The 13,128-nt window shown below is 41.0% G+C and overlaps 1 protein-coding gene across 1 annotated transcript; it reads right to left on the reverse strand.

The window, feature by feature from the left end:
• Positions 1-6,031: 6,031 nt before the first annotated feature.
• LOC140471079 (interleukin-23 subunit alpha-like) lies at positions 6,032-12,364 on the reverse strand. Its single transcript, XM_072566926.1, has 4 exons — positions 12,167-12,364; positions 8,962-9,063; positions 7,870-8,022; positions 6,032-6,626 (listed from the first exon to the last, which is right to left on the reverse strand). Exons 1-4 carry the CDS (start codon positions 12,317-12,319, stop codon positions 6,411-6,413), a joined length of 624 nt encoding a protein of 207 aa, XP_072423027.1. The 5' UTR covers positions 12,320-12,364; the 3' UTR covers positions 6,032-6,410.
• Between the last annotated feature and the right edge of the window lie 764 nt (positions 12,365-13,128).

Below are 13,128 nucleotides of genomic sequence, written 5' to 3' on the forward strand. Positions count from 1 at the left end.
CTCATCCACATCCTGCACCTCCGCCCTCAAACCCCACCCCCCCAACCGTAACAAGGACAGAACGCCCCTGGTGCTCACCTTCCACCCTACCAACCTTCGCATAAACCAAATCATCCGCCAACATTTCCGCCACCTCCAAAAAGACCCCACCACCAGGGATATATTTCCCTCCCCACCCATTTCCACCTTCTGCAAAGACCGTTCCCTCCGTGACTACCTGGTCAGGTCCACGCCCCCCTACAACCCACCCTCCCATCCTGGCACCTTCCCCTGCCACCGCAGGAATTGCAAAACCTGGGCCCACACCTCCTCCCTCACCTCCATCCAAGGCCCTAATGGAGCCTTCCACATCCATCAAAGTTTTACCTGCACATCCACGAATATCATTTATTGTATCCGTTGCTCCCAATGCGGTCTCCTCTACATTGGGGAGACTGGACACCTCCTTGCAGAGCGCTTTAGGGTACATATCTGGGACACTCGCACCAATCAACCACACCATCCTGTGGCCCAACATTTCAACTCCCCCTCCCACTCTGCCGAGGAAATGGAGATCCAGGGCCTCCTTCACCGCCGCTCCCTCACCATCCAACGCCTGGAGGAAGAACGCCTCATCTTCCACCTCGGAACACTTCAACCCCAGGGCATCAATGTGGACTTCAACAGTTTCCTCATTTCCCCTTCCCCCACCTCACCCTAGTTCCAAACTTCCAGCTCAGCACTGTCCCCATAACTTGTCCTACCTGCCTATCTTCTTTTCCATCTATCCACTCCACCCTCCTCCCTGACCTATCACCTTCATCCCCTCCCCCACTCACCTATTGTACTCTATGCTACTTTCTCCTCACCCCCATCCTCCTCTAGCTTATTTCTCCACGCTTCAGGCTCACTACCTTTATTCCTGATGAAGGGCTTTTGCCCGAAACGTCGATTTTACTGCTCCTTGGATGCTGCCTGAACTGCTGTGCTCTTCCAGCACCACTAATCCAGAATCACCAACTTTAAGGGCATTTAAATGGTCATTGGATAGACATCTGGATGAAAATGGAATAATATAGGTTAGATGGGCTTCAGGTTGGTTTCACAGGTCGGTGCAACATCGAGGGCCGAAGGGCCTGGACTGTGCTGTAATGTTCTATGTTTTATGGACATAGAGTCATTGAGTCAAAGTCATACAGCATGGAAACAGACCCTTTGATCCAACCAACACATGCTGAACATAATCCCAAACTAAACTAATCCCACCTGCCCATATCCCTCCAAACCTTTCCTATTCATGCACTTATCCGAATGTCTTTTAATGATTGTAATTGCACCCACACCACTACCTCCTCAGGAGGTTCATTCCACATGTGAACCACCCTCTGTGTAAAAAAATTTGCCTCTTGTGTATTTTTTAAATCTCTCTCCTCTCACCTTAAAAATGTTCAGCCTTGTCTTGAAATCCCCCATCCGAGGGGAAAGAAACACACCATTAACCCTATCTATACCCCTCATGATTTTATGAACTTCTATAAGGTTACCTCTTAACCTCCTATTCTCCAATGAAAAAAGTTCCAACCTATCCAGCCTTTCTTTATGCGAAATTTCCTTAGCTTCTGAGGAAGTTATTCATGGATAGAAAAACTGGGAAAGCAGTTCAGTGGCTCCTGTTCACAAAGATTACTGAGATTATTCTTATGATTCTTGTGTTCGTCAGAACACCGCTTCACCATCGTCCTTCTCTGGTTGCTTCCATTACTTTCTAAGAGTCATGGGATGGTTGGTTCTCTTAAAATGTTTCTAATTTATCAATTAAAAGTCACAACATACAGTAACTGTTGATGGAAGAATAAACTGATCTTCTTCAGGCTTAAAGTGGCATTTATTGTAGAAAACAGAGAGGGTTTCTGAGCTGTTGGAGATCTGAAAAGCTTTTCTTTTTCTTGTTCACAGCCCCAAGCTGATCAGCTACCTGAGAACTAATCACATAGTTGTTGGAAAATGGAAGGCCATTGTCATTGAAAACTGGTAAAAAGTCCACAAACCAATCAGCTACTTGTATTAACCACAGCTCTATCTGTACACAACACTTCAGCTCCAGTTTGTCTGCAACCACACTTTAACCACTGCTCAAATATGCAGCTGTATAAATGATGCTTGCATTGAGTGCCTGGCTACTTGCTTTCAAAAAAGAATCAAACCGTTCAAAACCAGTTCTTTTCTCACTTTAGTCCTCAATTAGAAATACAGAAAAAATATAAAAAGATGTGGTCTTTACTGAAGTTTTGAGTTTATGCTGCACTGTTAGAGGTGCAGTCTTGTGAATTAGATACATAGTACCATGTGGCCTTGCAGGTGGATGCAATGGACCAGATGGTACTATTTATTTTGAAGAAGAATTGAGGGAGAGTTCTTCCCACTCTTCAGGGCAATATTTATTTCTCAACTGATGCTACAAATGTTGTAAAAGGGTGTAACAACCTAAAGGGTTAATATGAAGGCGTGCCTTAAATGCCAACCACAATTATGATGTTATGTGGACTTGATGAGGTCACAGCTTATGATCTTGAATGATTAAGACTTACCGTTTAGCTTCTCCTCATAGTTTCTGCAACAATGTCTGTCATCGCAGTGTAATGTGTAATTAGTTGCTATCATGCAACAAACTACATCATGTTTAAGGCAAGAGCATCTTCTCATTAGACCAGCAAATACCTTTCTTCTACCTTGCCTATAAATCTATGCACAGAAAGAAGATGATGGCAGGAAAGCGAACCAATGAGCAAGAATGCAGATGGCCTCATACAACATGTTGATCTGCAATGAGGATTGCTCATACTAAATGGTCAACCCTCATGTTGTTTTTGGGAGCTTGTTGTGCGCAAATTGCTGCTATGTTTCCTCAACCGTAACTAGACTTCATAAGTACTTCATTGGCTTTAAATCATTGGAATTGGGATGGGTGGAATGGCAGGATCTTGTGAAAATAACAGAAGTGTGAAGTTACAGGAAACAGGAGATGAAAGTAATGGTCAGAATAAGATCAGAAACAATGTTAACATAAATGGTCAGGGAACAAAAACATTTATAAAACTGAGCTGCCTAAGGAATGCTAAAAATTAAGTCAAAGGAGCAAAATATGCTGTCTTTCCAGCAATTTAGACAGCATTGGAAATAAAATTTGGGAAACTGGAGGCAATAATTTGCACCAAGGAACCAAAAACATGAAACGTGTCTACATGAAAAGTAGGGCTAACAATAAAATATTAAATTAAAATAAAATATGAAATAATCAGAAATGATGAAGAAGAGGGATTAGTAGCTGTACGATTCAGAGATAAACTCACGGCAATAGAAAAAATGAATGCGACTGACAGAAGTTCAAACAGAATTGACATGAATTGAATTAGAAGATGATAACAAATTGATCTCACCCTCAGAGGCATACTACATGTTGCCCAATCCTGAGAACTTGGTCTTGTCAAGTTTTGTGCACCCTCGTATGGCTACAAATGTAATTGCAATATGTAAAAAGCAATTTTTGATAAAATATACTTTCTTGTTGAATGTTTAAATATCTCGTGCATTTTTTGATGAATTAAGTATAAATAACATTTTTAAACATCTCCAGCAAGGAAATTTTGATAAGTTTACTTTGAATCCCCCTTTATCAATCCCTGGCTTAGGAGATAAGTTGATTCCCTTTGTAACCAGGCTGCTTAACTTTTAGAGTCATAGAGATGTACAGCATGGAAACAGACACTTCTGTCCAACTTGTCCATGCCAACCAGATATCTTAACCTAATCTAGTCCCATTTCTTCTTTTGTGAGTCCTAAATTGCTCAGGAGCTGGGCAACCTCTTCCTGGACCAAAGTTACCAAGCCATCTATGTTTATTGTTGAGATTTTTTATGTATTTTATAATAATTCCAATGCAGCATGTTTCTGTTCTTATATTATGTCTTTTATTTCTACCTTTGATTTCCTTTCTCTTTTCTCCCACATATTTTCTCGGAATGTGAGCCTTGGACACTGAGATTAGTCTGCACATTAGCTCAAAGAGCTGTATTTCTACTATTTAAGAAAGTGTAGATTTAAGATGATTTGACCAAGATCTATAAAATGACTGTGCTTGCACAGACAAATTGTTTCAACTGGCAAGTTTGAAAAGACCTGGTACTCTCAGTTTCCAGTTATGTAAGAGTAGAATTAAGTTGGATGTTGAGTAATTATTTGCTTGGTCATTTATCACATTGCTGTGTGTGGGAACTTAATGTGTGCAAATATGTCATATTTCTTTACATTACAACAATGACTACTCTTCCAAAAGAAGAACTGTAAAGCACTTGGGAAGTTCTGAGGTCATGAACGGTGTAAGACTTTATTTTTTAATTATGAATCATTTTTATGTAGAATTCTGGTTTGTGATCATTGTGCACAGGAACTCTGTGTAAACCACAGACTGAAAACCCCAATGTTAGTAAATCCTCTTTCCAGGGACAGTGCAGGTGAAGCTCTGATCTACCCACAAGAGGAAGCAAGAGTCTATTGTCCTACTCTGACTCATCTAATTAGAGAAATAATTTTCCTTCAGGCCATGATGCAGTAATTTTGATTTAATCATAAAATTATACATGCTTATACGTGTTGAGTTGGCCACGTAAAGACCTCAGTTGGCCCATGTGTGGGCATACCACTGCTAGTAAAATTGTAGTGTGGTGGACAGGTAGTTGCAGGGAACAAAGTACATGGAAATGGCACCCAATTCCATAGCCTCCACTATCTGCCAATTCTCCTTCATGTAGGGTGGATGGAGCATTTATCCCCATACCTTAATTTGGGGCCTAACATCTGTTGTAGTAGCCCTCACAGGAATTGCTTTGGCCTAGGTGGATCCAGATGCCAGGCCTAATGTAGTTAGAACTTCCAAGCATGAATGCAGTTGCCATAAAATAAATGCTATCACACTTCAATAACCTCTCCAATCAACTGCATGGCATGCCTGAGGGCCATTGCTGGCTGTGATTGGTCCCCTTACTGTTGTCTGCCCTCCATCCTTAAAGCATCTACCTGGTTGCAACTGACAGTGAGGCAAACAGTCCAAAATTTGTTTTGGAGCATGAAGGCAACCAGCTGATGCTTGCCATTAATTGAAATGAGCTCACTGCCTCGACAAATCTTTACTGCCTTGTGTTTGAATATTTGATCAGGATATAATTGGGCTTGGCTGTAATGCTTCAGTCAAATATCTTGTCAACATGTGCCTACTCTCACCAATGAAGAATGGTGCCTTTGATGAAATTATGGACAGTATGTAGTCTCCTGTGTTGGTCCAATGGAACTTTTGATTTCCTAGTCTCAGCTGTTTGTTTAGCTAGATAGATAATGGGGTCCAGGCTATTCCACTCCCACGGGGTCAAACAGCAGACCATACCATGGACTAAGAGTTTGGTAGAACTCTTAGAAGACAGATCTAGACCAGTACCACATGAGGTGCTGGAATAGCTGATGATCCAAATCTTTTTATTCTTTCATGTTTCTTCTTTTATTCAGTGCATAGTTAAATAATGTTCTATATCATCTGTTTTTCACTCTCGGGTTGATTACTATGCCTCAGGCTCCTTTGGCAGTTTTCTGGCTCTTTTCTGTTCCTTTTGTTTCATAGCTTATTTTTCCTCTCCCTCTTCCCCCTTTCCTGACCTCCTTGTGTTGTCACTCTTCTCCTTCATGCCTAGACATTCTTTTGTATTTAAACATTATCTTAAAATGGACAGTCAGAGGAATCTCTCATCCCAGCTATCTATGCTGGACTCAAACCCAGTTTCTGGAAGTGAAAGGACAATTTGTTAATCCTGTGTGCCATTCTGCACCTTTTCTATTCAACTGAACCCATTATTAGACACAGACAACTTCATTTGGTATGATGACCCTTCCAGTTCTTTATCAGATACTTGACAGATGATGTGTAAGGTGAGCTTTATTACAGTTTGTTCACTACAAAGTTTCAAATGTTAAAGGAACTTAATGAAGAAAGTAAAAATGCACATGCTTTGCAGCTGTGAGATTAATGTATGGAAAGTGTCATATTTCCAGAGGTCAAAGCAAAATTTCTTGCAGATTTTTAAAAACCTTTTAATTAATTACCTTCCAAAATCAAACTAATAAGTTAGAAAACAGTGAGGACAAAAACATTTTTTTGACAAGGTGATGAAGCTGAACTATTCCAGAACAACCCATAGAAATCCCTTTTGATTTAGAAATCTAAAATCCTTCAGCTATTGCGATAGTCACTAGCATTGGTGTAACACCACTTCATTTTGTCCAGCCACTTTTTCATAAAACTTCCACCTCTCAAAAACATTAAGCTCTGGAATTATCTTCAAAAGATTAGAATAACAATTTTCTGGAATGTCCATCAACTCTCTGAACTATACCCCACAATCCCCAGTGTTCTGATGTTCCGAAGGGTTTCCTGAAGGATGTCCAAAGACACGAGCCACCAGAGATGAGAAGGACTGAAATCTCTCAAGTGTTCTAAACAATGTACAGTTCAGCTCCCAATCTCTGATCTTGTGTATCTTGACAGGTCTATTATCCGCAGCCACTCTGTCTATGGTCCTGTCATCTGCGCTGCTGTCTGAGTTCTAAAAAATAACAAGTACTGAACATTAACAAGACAGCAAAAATTACCCCTGTAGCACAGCTAATGTGATATTTTGCACAATTTGAATTACATCACACAGTAAATATCATGGATAATTTAGCCATTTGGAAACTGGATGGTGCAGTTGGGCTAGATGCTCCACTTTCACCTCGGGGATGTGGATTTAGATCAATTCAGGTTGAAGTGATGAAGTATCTCCTCTCTGTTAGTTGAAAGGGTTCTCTATTTGGCCAGTGTGTGGAGGTCACAGTACAAAAATTAATAAAAAATAACTGACATTACAAATGGTTCTTGTTAGTATTCAACCTCCTTCCTCTTCTGGTTCATAGCACATATTTTGAATATGAGACACTTGATTATGAAGTATATGGAATAGAATTTATTAATGTCAAGTTTAAGTGAAGGGCTTAACTAGACACAGAGTGTAGCTTTCAGTTTCTGTATCATTTAGCTCTTCAAAGGTCTTATAAATACCAGGCTTCTCTGTGCATCACATTTTTCCGATATTAAAAGTACAAATCACTGAAAAGAGCTCATGCCCTGTTTTCCCAAATGCTTTCTGAACAACCTATTCATGTCGGAGTTGTCTACTTCAAAGCTACTTCCGTCAAACAAGACATCCTGACCAACCTTTTCTTAATCTTGCCGAATGAAGAATAGATTTTATAAACCATTGTCAACGGATCTCTAATATGTTTAATACATCAGCCGCCAAAGTTTGACGTCCGTCTCTCATGGCTGATTTCATTACTCTCACATTTTCTTGTACATGCATTTTTCTAACGGAACGTTGAGGTGCTAAAAGCAGAAGGTGAGCTACGGTTTCTTTTCACCACATTTGAAAGTCATTCTGTTTATGTGTATTAAAACGTTCGTTGCTCCAAGATACAAAGGATTTTGATTATTAACCTCTAATTACGCAAGATGTCTAACATACAAACGTCCAACAGTTACTCATCGAACGACTGTTCTCCATTCCTTTCGAGCCTCATCACTCCCCTCTTCAGAAAACGCACCGGCAATATTTCGTTTAAAATATGTTGTGGGTGATAGTTTTATTTTTAGTTTTATTATGATCCATTTAAACTTTGTGTGTGGGGACGCACACATACATCACAGCACAGGGCCAGCGTAATACCCTGCAGGTAGCTTAGTGGCCGCGCACATATGCAGCAGCAGCAACATTGCCTTCCAACCTCCTATATGATAGAAAATAACATTACCTTGATTGACTTGAGGAGATCCAAGATGATTTTAGAAAGATTATGCGCAAATTTCCGCATGTCGTTGTTGTGTATTGACTCTTCCACGTTTCCAAGTTGGCGGAACTGATTGCGGTAATATGATAGGCCTTCTTTAATTTTCTTAAGGCACGTCTGAAAGAGTCAGAGGGTAAAGATACTTTGGTGATACCAATCTTCGTGCTGTAAGCGTTTGTCTGTAGTGATATACATTTCTACTCAAGTCCCGTTATCCACAGTAGTTTGGCCCATGAACTTTTCCATCGCTGGCATTTATCATGCCGCGCTCTGATGGTTTAGCAACACTAAGATGACATGGATGAATATCAAGATTGCTGGAAAAGCTCAGCAGCTCTGGCTTTTCTTCTCTTCTGTGAAGAGAAATCAGAGTTAACGTTTCGGGTCCGGTGACCCTTCCTCAGAACCAATTTTTATTTTTGTTTCTGATTTACAGCATCCTCAGTTCTTTCGGGTTTTATTTAGTATTGGTCGGTCACATGGCTGAACAGCATCACAACCACAACACCTAACGTTGCCTTCATCTAACATTCATCAGAGCACACTACAGCAAGCCTACCGGTGTGGCTGGCTGCTTTAGTGATTGGGACTACTGCCTCACAAGCGCTAGGGATCTTCGGCGATTGTCCGCGTGAAGTTTGCACGTACTCCCCGTGCTGGATTAGTGGTGCTGGAAGAGCACAGCAGTTCAGGCAGCATCCAAGGAGCAGCGAAATCGACGTTTCGGGCAAAAGCCCTTCATCAGCATCTGCAGTTATTGTTTTTACCACGTACTCCCCGTGTCTGCGTGGGTTTCTTCCCACAGTCGAAAAATGTCACTCATGAGAAGTGTCATTTATTATAGGGTGGGGGGTAGTGCGGTGGGTCTATAAATTAAGAAAAGTTTCCTTCCATAAAGCATATTGAGTTTAAGGACAATCCAATGGTCACTTTTACTGATACCGGTTTTTTAAAAGTTCTCAAACTGCCAGAGCGGGTTTTGATGACACTTTCTGATGCATTATTCATCCAGCAACAGAACCACTGAGTTGCCATACATTGTCAGCGACTGCTTACCTCTGGAACTGTCCTGAGTGTGATGGGGTCACAGTTATCACTGACTTCGATACGTGGGATGTCCTCACTGTCATTCAATTTAAAATTTCTCGGGCAATGCTCCTGTACAGAAAATCACGGTCGGATCATTATATAAATAGCTTTAACACATTATCATATTTTAACTTCAATTTTCGTTTGACAGCCATTTTATGCCAAACTGCGGTGCCTTGATGCCCTCGTTACTCATTCCCATAAAATCTGTCCACAGCTGCAATCCTGATCCTATTGACACAGGTGCCGCGTTCCCCTATTTTTTCTTACTAGACTACACGCAGCATTCCCAGCAGAACACAACCCCAGCAGAATTCAGCACATGCCAGAGTTTGAACCGGGAACTTCCCTATGTTCGCCAGGCCCATCCTCCAGCCGATTGAGAGAAATTGGACGCTGGATGTATAAAGCCAGGAACAGGTATCACATGATCAACTATGGCACAGCAAAGGTTTCAGTGCCATGCTAGTCTGTGACAGTCAACTCTTGCTAAAGACCAAGAGAACATGAGGTGGATTTTTAAAAAAAATTCGATGATTGACGTGTCTCATTTCCTGTTGTGCAAACACATATTGATGCAATGCATTCGACCCCATTTACCTGCGCCTTCTGTACAAACTGTATTTTGTTTCTGCATTCTCCGGGACAGTCATAGGTTCAATAGTTGACATTTGTGGAAAATAATCCTTTCACAATTGAATTGTGAAATTTACTTTTATAAAGATGAATGTCTCTGTGAAGTTCTGACCCTTTTTTTTACAACTGGAAGTTTGCCTGTGCAATGTTCGTGTGCCAGGTTCACCTTCGTGACAGTTACCACCTCATTAAACAACTTTAGCTGACTCAGCACAAGAACTTGTCGCCTGTTAAACACCGGCCAAACACGATGACCCACGGTTTATTTCTCCATTGGCCTGTGTGTTTGTGGACAGTGCGCTCGAACCAGCATTTGGGGTTCGGGGGATGGTGTGGATGGGTGAGAGTATGGAACTATTAAACGGTGTACTTCGAACAGTCGTTTGTAGAATAGAAATTATCGCCAACAGTTATTCAATTTGAGGGAGGGGAATGACAACAACTGCACAGAATATTTCTTTCTAACCAACTTCTTTCATGAGAACTGGTGACAGTAGAAGTCCAGAGATGCCTCTTTACTATTACAGCGAATAATTATTCACCAAGAGGCAGTACTCCTTTTGGCATTTCCTCAGCGTCCCTGCAGTTAGGCGATGAGACGACTTTAAATCTTGCGGGCCTGTTGACGGAATTCAATTTCTCATTCACTTTAACGTGAGTCAAGGTGATGTGGAAGGAAATACGAACAAAAAAGGCGGAGATAATGATGATGAAATACCATCGACCCAGAACGTTTATTCTATTTTTCTTTCCACAGGCGCGACCTGATCTGCCAACACTTACTAACTTCTCTAGGTAGCTAAAATTTATTCAATTTCCCATCCCGCACAGGATTCCAAAAATTAAGGATTTCCTCATCCGTGGTTCTTAGTTAAACATCACACAACACCAGGTTTTAGTCCAACAAGTTTATTTGAAAGTACTAGCTTTCGGAGCGCTGCTCCCTCATCAGGTAGTTGTCGAAAGCTTGTACTTCCAAATAAACCTGTTCGACTATAACCTGGTGTTGTGTGATTTTTAACTTTGCCCATCCCGGTCCAACGTCGGCACCTCCACATCGTGGTTCTTAGTGTAATTGTACACGGGGCTAAATTAATTCTAACCTATATCTTTAAAAGGACGTGACATTGAATTGAAAATAGACAAATAACTGCAGATTTTGGAGATCTAAAACAAAAACAGAAATGGCTAGAGAAACTCAGCAGGTCTGGCAGCATCTGTGGAGGGAAAGCAGAGTTAATGTTTCGGTTCCAGTGACTCTTTATCAGTCCTGCTGAGGTTCTCCAATAACTTCTGTATTGAATTGCAAATGTTCGGCTGAGTTGTGCCACTACTACCTGGAAGTAAGTGTCACAACATCGGATACCAACTAACTCAGTCCAGGCTGATGGGGGAATCTAGGTGCTTCCTGGTAAATCCAGGACTCGGTACCAAACTATTGGTACACTTATCCATGGAACCAATCATTCGAAGATTCAAGAATTAGGATCTGAAATTGTTTGGCCCAATACTTGATCATTATTTTCTGATGTGTACTTTTATATTAATTATACATTACTAAAACTTACACTACTTAGCATAATTGTAGCTGGAATTTGATACAAAAGAGTCAGGGTTTGTGCTTACCAGAAAATATTTCTGAAAATATGAATTATTTTGAATCGTACAGTTACCACCTGTAAGAAACGGCTTATTCTATACTATCGGAGGAACATGTCTCCCTAATTTCCCCATTAATAACCTTGTCTACTGGATATTTAATATAAGAATTTTGCTGAAAAGGAAGACACGTTGCCAAAGCTTTTCGAAAAGGGTGCTAATCGGTTGATAAGCCCACTGACAGACCAAGACTTTGCCGTGTCTACTATTGTGTACTGTATTTGGTGTGATGGTCTGAGATGTGGCAGTCTTGCCTGTAACCCGAAAAGTGCGCGACGAGCATTGCAACATGTCTGTCTTTCAGAAATATTCAAATTCGAATTTTCTTGGCTCCCTCCTCACGGGCAAAGGTCTATACACAGGGAATCCCAGCCTCAGCTCTACTGTAAATGAAGGTTTTCGAGAATCACTATCGACTCCTTTATGCAATATCCATAATTCAAAGATTTGAGAGCCTTTATACTTCTGTTGGTTCTCATTTTCTTCAAACTGCACTTAGAGCTTCAACCTGCTTTTATTTTGATGTTTGTCCAACATTTCGTTAATATTCGCTCTAATATAAATTACTACTCACAAACTAAAGATATAAAGAAACTAGATAGCGTTAAAATAATAATGATAAAATATTTGCACCGAATTATTTACAGAATGTGATCTTTTTATAGATTCAGTCCCTGTCCAAAACAATTCGGCGTTTCAAAATGCTGTGTAGATTTCTTTTACAAGCTAATTTTACAATATTTAATTCTTATAATGTCAATACTTTACTTGGAGCTACCTGCCTTGGCATTTGCAGAGTTCATAGCTTTTTTTTAATCATTGGATTACTGTTAAATAAACTGGGAAAGTTTTAAAATAAACTTTTGCGGTAACTTACCCATCCATGCATGTAGTTAAAAGCCTTGGAAGTGAGGTTCCTGGAAAGAATTCGACAGGATGACCAACTGGACAGTTGATCGGGGACTGAGCCCGTGATCCCAGCCACATTGAGCAGCAAGATGAACGTCAGCAACTCGCCACATTTTTTCATGGCTCACAGAAAATGTAGCAGCTCAGCACTGATGTACAGCAGATTGTCAAGCAAAATCGACTACAAGACACAACAAGTCATGCCTTTATAGGGTTTGGTGTTAGAGCGGGATTTCCCACTTAAAATCCGAAGAGAGGAAGAGTGATTCAATGCAAATACCTCGGCCAGATTACCTGTCCAACCGGAATACTGGACATAGGGTAAGGCTCGTTTTTCGCATACATAAAACAGTTTCCACTCCGGAATCCTTGATTCGAAAGGAACCAGATAGTTTCACCTCGGTGGCGGAAAAGCTTTTATCAAACATAATTTGGGACAAAGTTAACTGTCACTCGGGCAAATGTGGATTCATTAAGACCATGAGGAAACAGAAAAACTTGGTGAGGGTAATACGTTTGATTTGCCTACATGGACTTCCAACAAGTGTTTGATAAAGTGCCACACAACAGGTTTATCAACAAACTTGAATCCCCTAAATAAATGTAACAACGACACCATGCATATATATGAATGACAAGAATACACTGCAGACAAGGATGCCCTGATGCATGGTACATTGGTGAGACTGAACAGAGGGTCTGACAATGGGTGAATAGACACCGCACAACAATCACCTGACAGGAGGGTTCCCTCCCAGTTGGGGAACACTTCAGTGGTCCGGGACATTCGGCCTCAGGATTTCAGGTGACCGTACTCCAAGGCAGACCGGGACAGGCAACAACACAAAGTGGCCGAGCAGAGGCTGATAGGCAAGTTCAGTACCCATGGGGATGGCCTTAACCGGGACCTTGGGTTCATGTCACACTACA

This window comes from Chiloscyllium punctatum, chromosome X, assembly GCF_047496795.1.
Source record: "Chiloscyllium punctatum isolate Juve2018m chromosome X, sChiPun1.3, whole genome shotgun sequence".
Lineage (NCBI taxonomy): Eukaryota > Metazoa > Chordata > Chondrichthyes > Orectolobiformes > Hemiscylliidae > Chiloscyllium > Chiloscyllium punctatum.

Coding starts and splice junctions, on each gene's coding strand:
- LOC140471079 (XM_072566926.1), bottom strand. CDS start 12,319: ATGAAAAAATGTGGCGAGTTGCTGACGTTCATCTTGCTGCTCAATGTG. Junction 9,064..12,166: donor TTAACTACATGCATGGATGG/GTAAGTTACCGC, acceptor TTTTCTGTACAG/GAGCATTGCCCGAGAAATTT. Junction 8,023..8,961: donor CACTCAGGACAGTTCCAGAG/GTAAGCAGTCGC, acceptor TGACTCTTTCAG/ACGTGCCTTAAGAAAATTAA.